At 30.4% G+C, this 18,826-nt stretch overlaps 2 protein-coding genes across 2 annotated transcripts in view; one reads left to right on the top strand and one right to left on the bottom strand.

The window, feature by feature from the left end:
- The window catches only part of LOTGIDRAFT_234854 (hypothetical protein), a 38,380-nt gene extending 30,696 nt beyond the window's left edge, over positions 1-7,684 (top strand). Inside the window, exons 8-15 of the mRNA XM_009063202.1 lie at positions 620-725; positions 983-1,027; positions 1,724-1,847; positions 2,149-2,252; positions 3,071-3,167; positions 3,669-3,818; positions 4,340-4,508; positions 4,802-7,684. Of these exons, the coding sequence (XP_009061450.1) occupies positions 620-725; positions 983-1,027; positions 1,724-1,847; positions 2,149-2,252; positions 3,071-3,167; positions 3,669-3,818; positions 4,340-4,508; positions 4,802-4,869 (863 nt within the window). The 3' untranslated portion in view covers positions 4,870-7,684. The remainder of the gene's footprint in view (positions 1-619; positions 726-982; positions 1,028-1,723; positions 1,848-2,148; positions 2,253-3,070; positions 3,168-3,668; positions 3,819-4,339; positions 4,509-4,801) is intronic.
- Positions 7,685-13,289: 5,605 nt separating this feature from the next.
- Positions 13,290-18,658, bottom strand: LOTGIDRAFT_126968 (hypothetical protein; the record flags this gene model as incomplete). Its single annotated transcript, XM_009063201.1, has 10 exons — positions 13,290-13,398; positions 13,756-13,883; positions 14,321-14,533; positions 14,970-15,024; positions 15,281-15,421; positions 15,668-15,837; positions 16,169-16,267; positions 16,497-16,577; positions 16,741-16,836; positions 18,560-18,658. The coding sequence occupies 10 exons, from the start codon at positions 18,656-18,658 to the stop codon at positions 13,290-13,292; spliced, it is 1,191 nt and encodes a 396-aa protein (XP_009061449.1).
- Between the last annotated feature and the right edge of the window lie 168 nt (positions 18,659-18,826).

The following is an 18,826-nucleotide window of genomic DNA, read 5'->3' as shown; positions in this document are numbered from 1 at the left end:
TTTTTAAAGTAACCCATACCTCCGTAAAATTAATCAAAGAACTAGCAGCACATAAAGAACCTTACATTGTTATAGGTATTGACAGGTATTGGATAATGTATAGCCAAATACAGAAATCAATTGCAAAATCCAAATCATATATGCCCATTACTACCTTGGTGCATGAGTTAATTAGTCTAATTCAGATAGCATTGATTGGTGTCAATTGAAGAATTTTGCAACAAAATTAACTCACTACTTCTGAAAAAAAGCAGTGATTCAATTAGAATAAATACGGTATTTGGTGAAATTACTTGTTTGTCACAATTGAAAATTGTGTATATAGGCCATTGAACTCAGTACATATTTTATGCATGGTTGAACTAAATAACAATTTTGTTTATGTTTATGGTAGTCTAGGCTTTAGATAATTTTGTTCTTTAATTAGATTTAATGTAATTTTAATTAATTTTATGCAATAAACTTAAATTTAAGTTTTCAAATTGAAAAACTGTAATGGAATACATGAAAATGAAAAACATTTTTTTAAATCAAATTTTTTAACTTTGTATGATAAAAATTATTGAGAATTTTTTCAACTTTCATCAGTTGTTATCAATTTTTTCTTTGGTTGTTGTAGGAAATACCCAAAACTTGGATCCCAAAACAACATTTCAAGGAACAACAAGCTCAGCTTCAGCCATTGCTTTAGCTTTTTACGATGGGTTGTGGGCCTATGATGGCTGGTAAGTGTAAATTGACCTGACCTGATAAACACCTCATCACAAAATGTCTGCCCTGAAGAGGATAGAAATTTGAGTAGTTAAAGCATACTTCATTGAGCTAGGTTAATTTGACGAACATTCCAAAGGGATGTTGTTAGACCCCAACTGAAGTGACTTTATTAAACATAAGAGCTAATAAAAAAAAACACAATAAAAGTCTGCTTTTCTCTTTATTCATTAACTTTAAAAAGTGATTAATTTATTATATATTTTCCCAGGAACAATTTGAACTATGTAACAGAAGAACTCAAAAATCCATACAAGTAAGTTTACAATCTGCTGAAAGCCATTTATATTTTGATTTATTCAATCAAACCTTAATAAGTACTTAATTATTCAATTAATTATTCAATCAAACCTTCAAGTAAAGTACTTAATTATTCAAAGAAATCTATGAAGTAATGTACTTACTTATTCAAAACCTTAATTGAAGTACTTAATTATTGAATCAAACCTTCAAATAAAGTACTTCATTCTTCAATGAAATCTTGAAGTAAAGAACTTAATTATTAAATCAAACCTTCAAGTAAAGTACTTAACTATTCAAAGAAATATTGAAGTAATGTACTTACTTATTCAAAACTTCAATTGAAGTACTTAATTATTGAATCAAACCTTCAAATAAAGTACTTAATTCTTCAATGAAATCTTGAAGTAAAGAACTTAATTATTAAATCAAACCTTCAAATAAAGTACTTAATTATTCAAAGAACTTTTGAAGTAAAGTACTTCATTATTCAATAAAATCTTGCAGTAAAGAACTTAATTATTAAATCAAAACTTTCAAGTATTGTACTTGATTATTCAGTCAAACCAGTATTTAATTATTCAATCAAACCTTCCAAGTAAAGTATTTAATTATTCAATCAAACCTTCAAGTAAAGCACTCAAGTACTCACGTATTCAAGTACTAAATTACTAATTAGTATTTTTAAGATATTGTATATTTTTCATTACAGAGACTTACCAAGATCTATTATTATAGCTCTACCATTGGTTACAATCTGTTATCTGTTGACTAATATATCCTACTTTAGTGTTATGGATAAAGCTGAATTATTAGCATCAGATGCTGTAGCAGCTGTAAGTATTATACCAGATAAACATGTCAGATAACGCAGAAATTCAGAATAGACAGATATCACAAATTATGCTGTAATTGGTGATTAACTTGGCTATACATTATCTCTCCTGCAAAATCTATTATTTTAACAAATAATAAATTCAAATAATAAATAGGACACATTGGAAAGTTCATTACAAACTTGTTCTGTTCTCTTAAAGCATTTTTCACAAATGTCAGTTAGCTTTAAACAGACAACTTGAAACAGACAAACCAGCACTTATGTTTGTGATGAATCTTAAATTTGGTTTCTATTTTTAGACATGGGGAGCTCGGGTTTTGGGAGTAGCAGCTATCATTATACCTATTTCTGTAGCTTGTTCAACCTTTGGTGCAGCGAATGGTTCATGTTTTACTGGTGGAAGGTATGACTACTGTTTCTAGATTCAGTGTTTCTGTTTACGATAAATTGTACCTTAGTCTCAGAAATGGGAAATGTTAAGTTAATCAGTTAATGTTCACAGCTCACCATCGAAATTTGAGCCCTCTTATATATGTGCCATGATTGCTCGCATTTGAAAGTTGCATTGACAACTTGTTTTTTCTTGACATTCTGCCATTTGTAGAGCAGTTAAGTTATAAATGGATTTTACTTTTGCTGTCATTTAGGTCAAAGTTAGATATATATTACATTAGGTCAAAGTTAGATATATATTACATTAGGTCAAAGTTAGATATATATTACATTAGGTCCAAGTTAGATATATATTACATTAGCCTAAAGTTAGATGTATATTACATTAGGTCAAAGTTAAATATATATTACATTAGCTCGAAGTTAGATATATATTAGATTAGGTCCAAGTTAGATATATATTACATTAGGTCAAAGTTAGATATATATTACATGAGCCTAAAGTTAGATATATATTACATTAGCCTAAAGTTTGACATATATTACATTAGCTCGAAGTTAAATATATATTACATTAGTTCAAATGTGGATATATTACATTAGCTCAAATTTGGATATATTACATTAGCTCAAATTTGGATATATTACCTTAGCTCGAAGTTAGATATATATTACATTAGTTCAAATTTGGATATATTACATTAGCTCAAATTTGGATATATTACATTAGCTCAAATTTGGATGTATTACATTAGCTCAAAGTTAGATATAATATATTACATTAACTCAAAGTTAGATATATAATACATTCCAGATGTTTATTTTTAGATTGGTGTATGCAGCAGCGAGAGAAGGTCATCTGCCAGAAATCCTATCTTATGTTCATGTTAGACAGTTGACACCATTACCTTCTTTAGTTTTTACTGTAAGTTATTTACGCCTGGGGTTTAACCCCAGCTTTTGTTATTGTACCTTTGAAATTGTCCATCTTGGTTTCCCATATACATTATGGTGGGACTCATATACAAAAGTGTGCTATTTCTTATGAAAAAAACCCAAGGTCCTATGTCCTACAGGTTGTGCAGGTTAAGTATTAGGGGGTGAGACATGAGAGCCAACACCAGGCTGACCCTTGGAAGCACTGGCACAGACACAGAATTTTTCTTACATTGAGCAGGATTCGAACTCATGGCACCTAATTGCCTAGCGGAAGGAAATCCAACTTACTACTGTGAAAGGTGTAAGCAAATGCTGCTGCCTTGGCAAAATTTGATCCATTGCACACTGCATGACTATGCCTGTCTCTCCACTAAACCAATTAAAGGAGCAGCAAAATAAGACCTTAAAATTTTGATGTCTCTCTTATTCAGTTTAGTGTTTAAGCTTGACTTAAAAAGTTGATAATGATATTTGTTTTTCATTTCAGTCCCTGATAGCTTTAATAATGATTATACCAGGTGATATCTTTACCCTGATAGATTTCTTTAGTTTTACTGCCTGGTTGTTCTATGGTGCCACAATGGCAGCTGTCATAATTCTACGCTTTACTAGACCTCATGAACATAGACCATACAAGGTACGTCACTTAAAAATAACACAGACTGTGCATATTAAAGATCCTCAACAGGTCGAAACCTTACAAATTTCCCTCATTCCACACTGCTGTCTTTCTTTAATGATAGGTTTAATTGATATACTACTAAAACCAAAGCATTTTTTTAGTGGAATTGCAAGAACCACAGATGTCTGACTCAAAATTGGATAGGTGCAAATGGATGCTATCATTGCCCCATTTAGACATAATAAAAAAAACCTTTTTATCATCCCTTTAAGGGACACCAATTGCAATGCAGTAAATCTTGATTATTTCATGTTATATTTTGATATATTACAAAAAAACACAAAGAAATATATTATGCTATAACACATTTTTAATAACAAAGTACATAACGTTTCAACACAATTTACGTGTCTTGTCGTCATCAGATGAAATGAAGAAGAGGGGGAATACTATAATATATTCCCTTGTGTTTTAAGTTATATGTGCTGTCCGCTTCTAAATGTTGTAGAAATCTTATATAATTTGATATATTTCAGGTGCCAATAGTACTACCTATATTTGTATTGTTATGTTCAATCTATTTAGTTCTTGGACCTATAATAGATAATCCTCAAATTGAACTTCTCTATGCTTTCCTCTTTGTTATTAGTGGATTAATATTTTATGTTCCCTTTGTTCATTTTAAACTGGTCTTACCAGGCATGGGTAAGTATTTGGTGATTAAATTTGATTTTAATATGTGGTGATAGAGGGTTGCATAGCTTGTTGCAGAGATACCTGCTTGCTGACGTTCGGTGCAGGATTTGAACCCCACATGAGTTGAGATGATATGAATTGATCAACTCAGTTTACCCTTATCAGTGATACAGGTCAGGCATTGATTGAACTTGTTTCTGTACCTAAACAGAGAGGAGATGATGTCATAAAATTCCAATCACTCTAACATTTTGAGTTACAGCCCTCTCCATAATGATTTATTGTCAAAACTTTGTTTTCAGATACATTTACCAAATATATGCAGTTAATATTAGAAGTGGCGCCCAGTAAATATCTGCCACCAGAATGAGTAGTAGATTTTTATAACTTTGTACATAGTACTATATTTTCGTCTTTTGGACATGGTTTATATTTTAAACTTAAGTATGTGTCCAGTAACACTAATCAACTTTCATTACAGAAACATGGCTCATTAATAGTTTCAATGACTACTATTTTAGTTCATTGGAAGCAAGCTAGAAATTACGATTTTTTTACAAAAGACAACAATTTCTGTCTCAATTTACCCAATGTATCAAAGGCGAACAAAAATATGCTTCAACAATTGATATTGTGCTTAGTAATCAGTGGTGGGAAGGGGAGGGGGAATTTCATCCCCCTACATTTAAGATTTCAAAAGGTTCTAGTTGCAACGTGGACTCCTAATCTAAGAAGGCGGAGATTGCATCTAAAGCGGTTTTGGCAGTGAAAGTAGAATAAATTTTTCATGAAATTCCCCCCCACGCCACTGTTAGTAACCTTGACCTTCAGTTATTTTTTTAAAAGACAAGGCGGTGCTAAATATTACTCCAAAATTTTGTTGTTGTATATATTTTATTTGATTAAGAGTTGATAGGAATGCTGTTTACTGACAAAATTACTAGTTACAATCAGACAAAATATGTACTCTTATGCATATATTAGGCCATTAGAAGACTTATATAAGAAACATTATATTGAGTAGACTAAATGATGATGGATACTGAATTGTATGTATATTGTTGATAACCATTTGATTCAGCTGAATATATTGTTGGTACAGTTTAAAATGTGATAAACCTTTGAACTGTTTTTTCTACCTTCAAAACTAAAGATTAATATAGAAGTATGTCTCATACTACTTATTTTTTTTTGAATTTCTTCAGGATTGTTCAGTTAGTAACACAAGCTATGTATTTTGCACAATGCAAGTGTTAACTATGTACAGAATTATGCCTGTGTTACAAATTTTTAAAATTAAAGTCCTCTATCTTGTCAAAACAAATCTTTAAAATATATTTACATAATGAAAAGAAATATCCAAAGAGCAGCTATACTGTATTTTATTTTTCTAAAAGATATCTATCATAATTTTGTGAAATATTTTTAAATTTGTATTCAAAGATTTTAGTTAAGGCTTCCAATTGGTTTTCCATATTTGAATTTGTCCCAAATTCTTTTTTAAAATCCAATCTTAAAGTTTGACAGGTTTTTATTATTGCCAAAATTGCAAATGTTTAATTCCAGAAAAAATAACACCCAATCTACTAAGAATACTGATCTAGATATTTTGTTTCATGATTTTTCTGTGGGTTGATCTATTTCCCATCCATGATCTGTGAGTGGATATTCTTCTTTGAATTGTGTTTAGTTGAATATTAGTCATTAGTTTTACTGAACAGTCAATATAAAATGATGCCTAATAATCAACAAACATGAATTTCTGAAGTCTTTCTTGAACAGATCGTTTCATTGGTTGGATTTTTTAATGACCTTGAACTATAGATTTGTATGTTAATCAGATTGAAGATGTTTAATGATCATCGATGTGCCTTAGTAATATTAAGCATTGATTATATGTAGTAATGGTTTTTAATTAGTGTTCAGAATTTAAGTTCAGAATTAAGCAGTTGTATGATGGATATAGAGAATCCTATTGGGCTATGTCCCTGCATTGAAGTACTTTTAAAATCATAGGTTCACATGAGTATTTATTACAATTTAATAATAGTAACCAAGGCTTATATTTTCATGTATATAGGGGTTGACTATAAAATAACAATCATTTGTATATAATGGTATTGTTGCAATCATTTAATGGTAATTTATTTGCATGGTTTTGTAGAAATATTTCCAAAATCTGTATACACACTGCCCCTGAGACCTAGAGGAATCCATTCAAAGCAAGTGAAATATTTAGATGTTGAATAAATTTTAAAAATTTGCTTCTGCTTGCAAAGAAATATATATTATAAGTAATGTTTGATGTTTGAAACATTTGTATATACATGACAGGTCATAACATAACATAATATATAGGCTGGCTCTAGTTTATTTTATACTCAAGTTTTATAAATTACTTGTTGGAAAGCTTTATGTATTTATAACAATGCAGTTGATTCATTGATTTTTTTGTTAATACCTTTTTTGTTTATAATTTTTTTGAAACATTTGACTATTAATGAAACATGGCTGAGCCATTTTTATTATATTTTAGGAGACTTAAAAGAGGTGTTCTAGCCATTTTATTTGTATCAACTTCAATCTGAATCCATTCAAATTTTCCAACCATCTAAGGCGTCTTCAATTCTAGATGATGATGTCACCATTCCCCTTTAATATATGTGATATTAATATATTATGACTTTAATGAAGTTTTATGGAATTACATGGATTATATTTTAGAATGGTTAAAATAGGTTGCACTCGATTAGAGAGTTCTGAACAGTTTCCATCTGTTCCAATTCTGCCCTCAATCAAAAGGTACTGAAGCAGAATATGTCACTTTCAAATTTTCCCATCTATTTCCTTCTCTGCCATTTGAATTCTCTGTGCACCAATTGAGGCAACCATATTTTTGGCACATGTAGAATGCATTCTGAACTCTTTGCCAAGTATCCATAACTCGCCAATCGAGCAGCCCCATAGAAGCTACCTTGAATACAATTACTACATGGTGAAACAAATGATATTAAATGAGTCTAGCTTGACGATACATGTTGATATATGTACATTAACAAAGATTAAAAACATTGGAAAGTTTTATTGTTAAATGTTTGATTATGTAAGTAACATAATATAATGTTTGCAAAGATTTGTGATATACTGTATTTTAATCTGTTGAATAAAATCTATACATACTACAACATTAATTTGTGATTTCATGACTTATCTACTCTTTAAAGTTTAAAGACTTTATTAAGCTTGAGTTGCAATTGACATGATTTTCTTTCGGGAACACCTTGTGCTACTCTGCCACTAAGATTTTCAAATGGTGCCACTTTTGGAGTGTCTGCAATAGTTCTATATCATATGCAATGTATTTATAAGCTGGTCTACAGAGTTTAGGTTTATATCCCTTGTAATGCATTTTAGGTCCTAAATCTTTTATGTAAAGGGGTATGCAATTTTTTTCAGAATTGTTTTTCGCAGATATTATTTTTATCCTGCACATTCCAAAAAGTCAGGTCCAAATGTCTACGGACTTTTGCATAATAGTAATTATAATATAAGCGCATTCATATATTATGTGCAGTGTTAACTATTTATTTATGATTAGAACTAAAAGAACAGATGAAACGAACGCGCTTTTCATGTTTCGTGATCGTCGTGACACTCAATGTGATAAACAAGACTACCATTATCACGTGATTATCCAAAATGAAGACGGCGGGATATTTTCGAGAATTTGATGAACGAACTGCCATTTAAAAAGTGTTAAAACAATATAGAGTCGATTAGGAAATCAATTATCGGTAAGTAATATCGCTTTTCTTTCATTTGTGGGTGTTGTCATGCCTTGTTATTTGAATTCTGCTTCAATCTTTGCACGTGCACCCCAGATGTCGTTTTGTCAATCAATTTGACAACAAAAATGCAAACACTCAAAACTCCTTCGGTACGAAATCTTACCATGGCAATCCATCTGCTGGGTTTATATTCGTAACATATTTTGCTCTGTGTAGAACCAAATGTTCTTGCTCTCGTTATCTAGTTTGCAAATTACTTCAGAACACAATGCTGGAAATTGACATCATTTAATGTAATTGTCTCCCTTGTACCACTGCCACTGGCGTTCTATCTTGTTTCATATCATTATTTATAACAAAACTGTCCCTCTGAATGTTGTATAATTATAAACATATATGAGTCAGCCACAACTTCAAAATACTTCATTATAACAATGGAAATTAAACATCACAGTATTTAGTGAGAAGCGTATAAGGTGTAGATGCTTCTCACAGTATAGACTGCAAACTACAGTAATTGAATATAGTAGTTGTCTCCCTTAGACCATTTGTTGCTGAATATAGTGATATTCGTTGTCTTGAATAGATAGAAATGAAATGCTACTTTGTAGTCTGTGCTGTTTTTGACTTGTGAGGGTGTTGTGTGGGTCATTAGTTCTGGACAATCTTAACAATATTTTTTCTTGCTTCACGCTCAATGTGATCTGAAGTTCAGAAATTTGAAGTTTACTAGTTTAGAAAGGCTCACAGTGTTCTGTTTAAACACTGACCTCATGATGTGAAAAAAATAACATTTACAAGTTACATGTTTGGGACAATTTCAAAAACTAGCCATCGTGTTAAAATCATTTGTCAATAGTCCAATATTGACTCGATATTGAAAAAGTTAATCCCTTATCCGATCCTAGCTGACCTGATGAGGGTTTAGTATCCCAAACACCATGAAATGGATTTAATGAACATCAGTCTTCCCTTTCATTGTTGACCTCTCACTCGTATTCAATGCATTTGATTTATTTGCTCATATGCCTGGAACTCCAATTTGAAAAATTGGTTGACCCAAATTTCCAAAACCAAGTGTGTTGTTGCAAAATGAAACGAAAGGAAGATACTTTATTTTTTTATTTGGCAGGATGATAGAATAATAATTAAATAAGCCTTTAAACAAATAGATAGCAAGCTACTGCCAACTTCTCACAAAAATTTACATTACATTTGTACTCCCAAGATAACTTTATATACATAATATTCATCTTCTATACAAAACAAAAACTTCATATACAATTACTATATATATCGATATCACATTTTATACATTATCTATAACTTTCTTGATTATAGTTGTTTAATCCCTCATAATCGTATCATATAGGCTTTCCAAAAATATGAAAGTGAATAATTTATCGTATTTTTCATGAGCAAAACCTGTAAGCACATCATTATTCCAATCAACGATTCTTTGAGACTATGGAATTGTGAAAAATAAGTTTTGAAGCTCCTGATATTTTTGTCTAATTTCTGATTGAAATGAGTAAAAACTTTACATCCTTTGTTACAATTCTAAAAAAAAACAGGGATTTCGTTGAAATAATGCACGACAAAATTCATATTCAAAATTGTTTAAAATCTTAAGCTGAAGAGTTTAACATAGTTCAAACCAATAAAGAGAAGCACTTTAAGATATTCTCCCAGTTGGAATAAATATTATGGACCATCATAAACATGCATATCATTATATATTATATTATACTTTAACATAAGTGATAAGGCATTGGGGTAGCAATTTGACAAAATTATTATACTGCAGTTATATTTCTCGGTAACAAGCACTGAACTTGAATCAAGTCAAGCACACCCAATCATTGCACAAACCTATTTAGCATCAAAATACTGTTGAACTCTTGTATTTCTTTCTCCACAAGATCAAGCATGTAACACAACATTAGCTGGGACATCGTCAGTCTCTTATTAGACGTCATTGATCCCTTATTAACAACAAATGCTCATATTAACCTTATATGTAATGCCAACACATTTTAAAAATTTCAATGCATCAATACATTGATATTGTGACTATATTCCATAAATAGATGCATGCATGAAAGATTGACAAACAGTACAATGGACTGATGTCAGAGAATTTTGAAAAGTATTATGTTGAATGTTTGAGATGATATCTTTCTATTGAATTTCTCTATGCTATAATGTCAAAAATCTGATGAGCCCTGACTTATAGCTGTGATATACACCATATTTGTTAAAGATAAATACCCTTAAGTATACAGGTTACACAGTTTTGATAAAAGGAAATTAAATTTATTGTAAAAATGATCCTGAAATCGAGCACAATCTTGAGACAATTTAGGTTTAATCTGACAAAAGTATGGTGTTCATTCTGGGATAAAATTTAGTAGAAAATAGAATCAAACATGCGAATGCAGACATGATTCAAAAAAACTGATTTTCGACTATAAATAATCCTACACCACACCTTTTGATGTAACCAACATTGGCAAATATTAGCAAGTAATTGTTCAAATTTGTTTACTTTTGATAAATAATATTGGGATTTATATAAAATGCCACGTTAAAATTTTTAAGGAATGAAAAGAAACTGGATATCTGCATTTCAATGTACAGTTGATTACAAGCTCGTTAACTTTCTTGTTGAAAGACAGTCTTTTTGGACACAAGATCACTTAGAATTTCGTACACAACTCAGTAAGGTCACTGTTTATCATGTCCATAAACTTTGAGGGAATGAATTGACTTCACCTAACTCTGTTACTGTATTTCCATTTTGAGAGTAAGTCATCTTTAATCGCATTTTTAACTGGGCCTGAAAGGATAGAATTATCACTGTTGAAACTTATGTTCTATATTTTTGTCTAGATCATTTGGAATAAAGTTTCTTCACAAAACGACTTATGGTTAATATACTATTATACCATGCTTGGAGAAACTTGCCAGAAACAATTGGCTTTACATGAGAAGAAAATATATTTTATGCTATGCAAATTTTCCATATAATAATTATAGTTGCCAAGGCTAAAATGTGAACAATAGAAAAAGGTGAACCTCTCTAAATTTGACTTACCTTTGAAGAGTTATTAACTTTGATAATTTGTGTAACACATCCTTGATTCAATGGAGGTAAGTCAGTACCAGATGGTGACTGCAACTCCATTTGGAATGACTAAAAATAAAACAATTTATAAATGAACTCAAAATAGCATACCCAAAAATAGAAGCCCATCTGCTCATTTTAAGAGCTGGATAAATTATGATTCCACTAATAAGAAAACTTCTAGTTTAACCAATGTGCCATAAATTCAAAATTACCTTAGGGACTGCAGCTTGGAATACAAAATCTGACATAGGTGCACTGGATGTATTGGAGGCTTTCACATTTATTACAACAATATTAGGTTGAATATCTTTCTCACACATCATCTCAATTAATAAATTATTACGATTAAACGCTGTTATTTTACTTAATGCTGAAATAGATAAATATTAATGTTTTAATTCATACATAATTGGTTGCATCAACTGCATGAAGAATAACAACATGGTTCAGGTTCTGTTTTAAGTTTTCTATATTGTGCGACAATTGATGTTTTCAGCACATTTTTAACAATGAAAATATTTTGTTACAGAAGAATAACTTACATGAATCACCATTCATCTGATTGTTAAGAGAGTTTTGTTCCGGTGCTAAGAAACCATCTAATAAATTATTACCAGTATTAGGGGAGGTTGTGGGTGCTAAAAAATAAACTTGTCTTATTTACTGATTGTGGAGTGTTGCTACTAAGACATGACTTATCCCTGCTGCTTTTTCTTTTACCAAACAATTGTAAATTTAAATGTGGAACTTAATATTGGCAAAATTCATTCAAGGATTATTGTTTAGGAATAGTCAGATGAAATATAATAAGCAATGTTCTATGCATGTCTTACTAAGTTTGGTTGATGCTATGCATTGAGAAATGCAGGGATGTGTGTTCAGGATGCACAGACAAAAGCACATGGTGGGCCCTAGTTTTAAGTGTTTTAAGGCAGCTGTAACCATATTTTAAGAATTCACTATGTAAATTAAGAATAAGTTCAAACTTACGGGTAACATTGTTAAGAGTTGGTGTTGGTCCTAGATCACCTAATAAATCTAGTAAATCATTTACACCACCACTGCCTGCTGTATTAGATGTATGTTCTGTATTACTAGTACCATTACCCATTATATCTAATATACTATTACCCTAGAAAATATTATAATAAACATCAATTTTCATCATGGGTCTAATTAGCACAGCTCCACCAGATACAGATTTACTATTAACGAATAGTGATAAAGGATGGTAAATTTTGAAGCCAAAGCAATATTTACCGATTAAAATGAAACCTGAAAATTGTCCGACCCTAGGGGCCAAATTTGGCACCAATCTGCCAATTTTGGAGATATCACATACTGCAGTGCATAGGGATACTTTTCCTTCAGGACAACAGCTTCAAAACGTTTTTTAATGCCTTTGTTAACATGCTTTTAGCTTTTTTAAACAACCCGAACTGTCAACTATTAGCCTACCTCCATGTTATTTTGTACGTTGATATTATTTTCTTTTGGTGATGGTTCCACACCCCCTAATAAATTATCTTCTTCTTGTCCTTCATCTTCAAATACACTTCTACTTCTAGCATGTACTTCTAATAGAGGCATGTGTTCTAGCAGAGCAGGCCTGTAGTTTAAAAATTAATTTGATTTTCTGCATTCACCATCATCTTGTCCTCCAGAGTTTTGCCTGACTGACATGTGACTTATGTCTTTAGCTTGTCAACACATGTTTACGCTTAAGGAAAGAACCTGGGTATATTTTCTCTTTTTAAGCTTAAGTAAGTCATAAAATCTTATTTCATTTCTTAGCGAGAGTCTAGATGGTTAATGCTTACCCATTTTCTGATTTAGTTGTATATTGTTGTCTATAATAATAAATGACAATTCTTACCGTAAATGGTCAAATTTCGAAAATAAATTGGTATATTCTACAGATCTTTGTTGTAATTCTACATTAGTACTACTACCATATACTTCTATTATCTGCCGTATTCGCCTAAAAAAAAAAAAATATATCACATTATTTCTTATGTAGAAGTTATAAACCATTTCCCATAGGCTTTCAGATGTTTGATAGTTATTAACTTTAATGAAAGCATACAGAGATTTGTAAGACTCCAATATAAGCATAAACTTAATTTTGCTCCCTTAAAGTCAGTTCGTTTATTTTGCACACATTAAGTCCAATTTTGTAAAGTTTACCTGTATTTCCGATCATGCTGTCTTAATGAGGGTTATTTATCCGAAACATGTGTTGGAAGTATTTTCTGCATGAACAATGCTAGATATTTTTTCTATGATTTATAAGTGATTGATAAAATTAGGAGCAATGTAGTTAATAAACACTACTTACGGTACTGTAGAAGTAAATCTAGAACTAAGTTTCATTAGAGCTGTAATAGCATATTCTTTAGTGATTTCAGTAGAATTATTATTTTGTAATACTCTTTCAACTATTCTTACAACATCTTCTTCCGATACCTAAATAAACATAGTAGGTCAACATGTATTAACTTCCATAAGGGATAAATAGTTGCCCAAAATAGGGCTCTATATTAGCTATCTGTAAAATTATCAGAACTCTCTTCATCGTTCAAACCTGTAGACCTGTGAGCATTTAAGCAATAAACCAACTGAATGTTTTAAAAATTGCTCAGATAGCTCATATCCATGATGTATTCTCAAAGTTAAGCAAATATTTAGATCACTGAGGTCTTGAACTCCGGGAAACTTGTAAATACTTATTTGCCTAAAATAATATACTCAATAAATGCAGTAGTTGATAATGACTTTATATTTTTTTCAGATCTCTGGGCCATTTCAACATTAACTTGTGGAAAACATCTGATGGAAAATTAAGTAAGTAAAATACTTTAAACAACTTCAATCGATCACTAGGATGGAATTTAACCACTTACTGTAATAGGTTCTTCATCTTCTACAGTATTTGAAAACATGTGTTCACCATATTCACCTATACACCACATAGCAACTTGAGCCATAGGTTGTTGACTAAAATCATCATTCAAAGCTTTAAACATCTGTAGAGCTATATAACCATGTAGTTGTTTAGTTTCTGATATTAATTGAATTAATAATGATACAACATCACCTCGTACAAAATTACCAGCCTGTAATAGTTATTATAATAGTTATTGTAATATAACAGTAAAAAATGGAATACTTCAACATCTGTTGCAGTTTAAAGTATACAATACATCTGTGGCAGCTTAAAGTATACAATACATCGGTTTAAGGTGTACAATAGATCAGTTACAAGTGTACAATACATCGGTTTAAAGTGTACAATACATCGGTTTGAAGTGTACAATAGATCTGTGGCAGCTTTAAGTGTACAATACATCTGTGGCAGCTTAAAGTGTACAATACATCAGTTTAAGGTGTACAATAGATCAGTTACAAGTGTACAATACATCGGTTTAAAGTGTACAATACATCGGTTTGAAGTGTACAATACATCTGTGGCAGCTTTAAGTGTACAATACATCTGCGGCAGTTAAAAGTGTACAATACATCTGCTGAAGTTTTAAGTGTGATAGGTCTTACCATGACTAAAACTTTGAGAACTGTATCTATATGCCATCTTTTATTTGGTGAATATCTGTAAACAAAAGTTTATGTATTGAAAAATAACGTATTCTGTATTCATTAACTCACATGTAAGGCCACATCAAAAGCAAAAAACTTAAAAATCACAAACATACAATTGGCAAAATTTATAAATGGCAAAATTTCACTCAAATAATTCATTCTATCTGATCAGTAGTGGGTCTCTGTATAGGAGGCAACTTAAAGTTAGGTGTATCAGAGTTAATGGTATCCATAAACCACAGAATAGAAAAATAATATAAACTTACTTTGCAGCACTTAGCACAATATTAGAACAACAATCTGCTTTAAATTCTTGATCACAATTTTCTAAGAAATGTAGTAATTCTTTCATCATACCACGAATATTATTAGCATTTATCAAGGCAAATGATAGTTCCATAGCACGTCTGAAATATAGACATATCCCTCTTCAAATCTCTCACATAAAACAATTACAGTTTTGCACATAATTATCAGCTTCGAAAATAGTTTTGCATAAACATTTATTAATTTTGGTCATATACATTATGTTATTTATGTGTTTTTAATTTCCAATTTTACTTGGACAAATGTTCTTTACCAGATGGTGGTTCTGATGGCTTCTTTAATGATATAGCATTCTAAATTCTATAAAAAATAATCCATTAACTTACTTTCTAATAGATATATCAGGATCTTTCAAACAGTCTACTATAGTTGTTCTATGTCTCTGTACAGCATTATAATCAGCTTGTACAACTCGTAGTAAAGTATTTAAAGCAATATAGCGGATATTCTTATCATTATTTAACAGGAATCTACCTAATATATTTACAGCTAAAACCTACAAATATAACAGATTAATGCATTTTGATATCACATCATAAAGTGTTCACTTTTGCTAGAAAAAAGGAAGACCTACAATTTAATATTAATTAAAATTTATATAAAATAATCATTTCCAAAGAAATATGCTCACATGTAGTAATTATTTAACAATAGTCACAATATTGGTAATATGCTTGATTTTGTTTGTTTCATGGAAGAAGAACTATACGTCATATTCAAATACTGAAAAGTGATACAGAGAGCTGTAATTTAGTTATACAGCTGGTAAAGCAAATATTTTGACAATTGTATCTGATATTACATCCCAAATAGTGGTGAATACTTACACGTAAGCCAGCTTCAGATTGTATACCCATTATAGTTAAAACAATCTCATATAAAATAGCATGTCCTACATTTTTACTAGTATCTGTATTGGTAGCCACCTACAAATAATATACAAAGACAATATAGAAATATGATAATGCTCTACTTTTGGTAATTTGTAAACATCAAGTAATTGATTTTTACCTTTGACACGTAAATAAAATGAAAATCATTTCAAATTTTGATGTATTTTGCAAATATGAAGTGGAAATAATGAAAGTTTCATTGTATATATTCTATTGGCAGCATATAAATATTTTATAGTATGGACATATTGTATATACATACTTGAGCAAGGATATCATTCATTGTTTCACTAGCTTCTAAATCAGTTTTACCTAGTCTCCTTAACAACCGCAATATTTTAACCTAGAAAATATAAAAAAGAAGTAATAAATATATTATAAAAATAATCATAAAATGTTCCCAAAAGCACCCAATTGAAGAACACAGTTGGAATGGTAATAGGTGTTTCAGAAGGGTAAGCAGTTCTCAAATCATGCAGGTTATAAGTTATTGAAAAGTTTATTACCTGTAAAAAGGGATCACTAACACCACTAACATCATGTTCTGGTGAATAACCAGCCATAATCAAATTCTTTAATATACGTACTAACTGTGGTACCAACTGAAATATATCAACAAATACTTACTGATAAAATTTGTTGAAGAGATTTTGCCATCCTTAGTATGTGTATCAGGTTCATATTCTGGTCAAGTTTTTATGAAAATTGCAGGATCAGTGAATGTCCAATTATGTATCAATTGAAAGTCGATAACTTTGACTAAAGAAAAGCTTCAGCAAGCTTTATAAGACTGGCCAGTACCAAATTTATTCACTCAAACTCAAAAATTACATTTCTGTTTACAGTTCAAAGTATTTTCCACTCATAAAAAAGTTTCATCATGTTGTTTCAAACATTGGTTCACAAGACCAAAAATCAATACATGCAAAAAAATCCATTTCAAAAGCTATACCGTACAAAATATTGACACCAATAAGCTAAAGATATAGAAAAAAACAAGCACATGCATGACAATACTGCATGTGACAAACTTAAAGTGTAGCATTGAAATAATGATCTCTTAAAGCAAAAGAATACCATTATTGGAAGCCAACAATGAACATTTATGCCTAAATATAACTGTATCCATTACATGACAATCAAGTAATGTGGAGTGGTATCCTTGATTAAAACAATGAAAGATATAAGGATAACATGGTTTCATGAGTATCCCATCAACCAGCTGGTCCTTGGCTAAACCTCTCGGCATTGATTTCCCAAATCATTTGTACCAATCTACAGCTGGTTGAAAGGATAATGCTAACCATTGTTCCCTGTTTCAGATACAAAATCCTCATCAGAACAGTTTAAAAATGGACGTTATCTTTTCAATAACATCTAGCATTCCAAAAATGCAAACAAAAAGCATAAAGTACATCATGCAAGGAGATCAGATATAAGGCTGTATAATTTTGTGAAAAACCAAATTATTTATTCTTTTTGTACATATCTATAACTAATTTAGCTAACAAAATAAGCAATGTGATATAACCACTACCAAAAATTAGATAAAAAAAACATCTCAAATAAATATATCAAAATAAATTGAAGTGCCCATACCTCATACTCCTTAACATGGTGTTAAAAAATAAAATAAAATAGATGAAAACAGAAAATAGTGCATTCTAGATCTCTGAAGTAAGGGTAGAAAAGGAAACATGAAGAACAAGCCAAAAAGTCCCCCCCCCCCCCCTCCCAAATATTAATAGAATATGAGATTAATATATTATGATGGTTAAATTTTGGGTTAATATTTAAATATATTCATATAGAACTAGGTTCCCTGGCAAAAGCCTCTGTAGGGATGTTTCAAAGAAAAATTTGCCCACATTTTCTTAGGAAATAAAATCTATATAACTTTAGGTTTAGATGCATAATTGCTTTTGTTCAGCTTTAAACATTCCAAAAATGCATGGGTTGTAATTATAGCTCTATAAATTTATGTCAGTTTTCTTCTAAATTATGTGCATAATTAGGTTTAAATTATGTGCATAATTAGGTTTAAATTATGTGCATATTTAGGTTTAAATTATGTGCATATTTAGGATAATATACATTTAATAAAAAAATATTTTACTTCAAGTTCTGTTTTTCCAAGAAAAATTAGATATATCTAAAGAAAATTGTGTTAATATGCAGTCGGGAGTTAATTATGCACACTGACCCTTTAAGAAAACGTTAAAATGATTTCAATGATGGTTAGATCTTAGTGTGTAAGAATATGAAATGGTGTATAAGAATAATATAAAATAAATTCTATGTTAACTGTTCACATATCTAACTTACCTTTCGGAAATGATGTAAAGTATCTGGACTTTTCTCACACATTTCAGTTATTAAACACACTGCAGTAAATAATACACCTAAAATACAACAATTTGTCATTATTTAAAATATAAAGTCAATATGTGAAGTATACAATGAAATATAAAGATATATATAGCATAATTTGAATATCTGATAAATATTTACATTAGCTTTTATTTTTTCCATTGGACTAATACAAATTCGTGTGGTCTTTATATCACCATAAACGCCATTGCCTCATCACAA

This window comes from Lottia gigantea (assembly GCF_000327385.1).
Source record: "Lottia gigantea unplaced genomic scaffold LOTGIsca_56, whole genome shotgun sequence".
Lineage (NCBI taxonomy): Eukaryota > Metazoa > Mollusca > Gastropoda > Lottiidae > Lottia > Lottia gigantea.
This window is presented reverse-complemented; position numbering and strand designations above follow the sequence as displayed.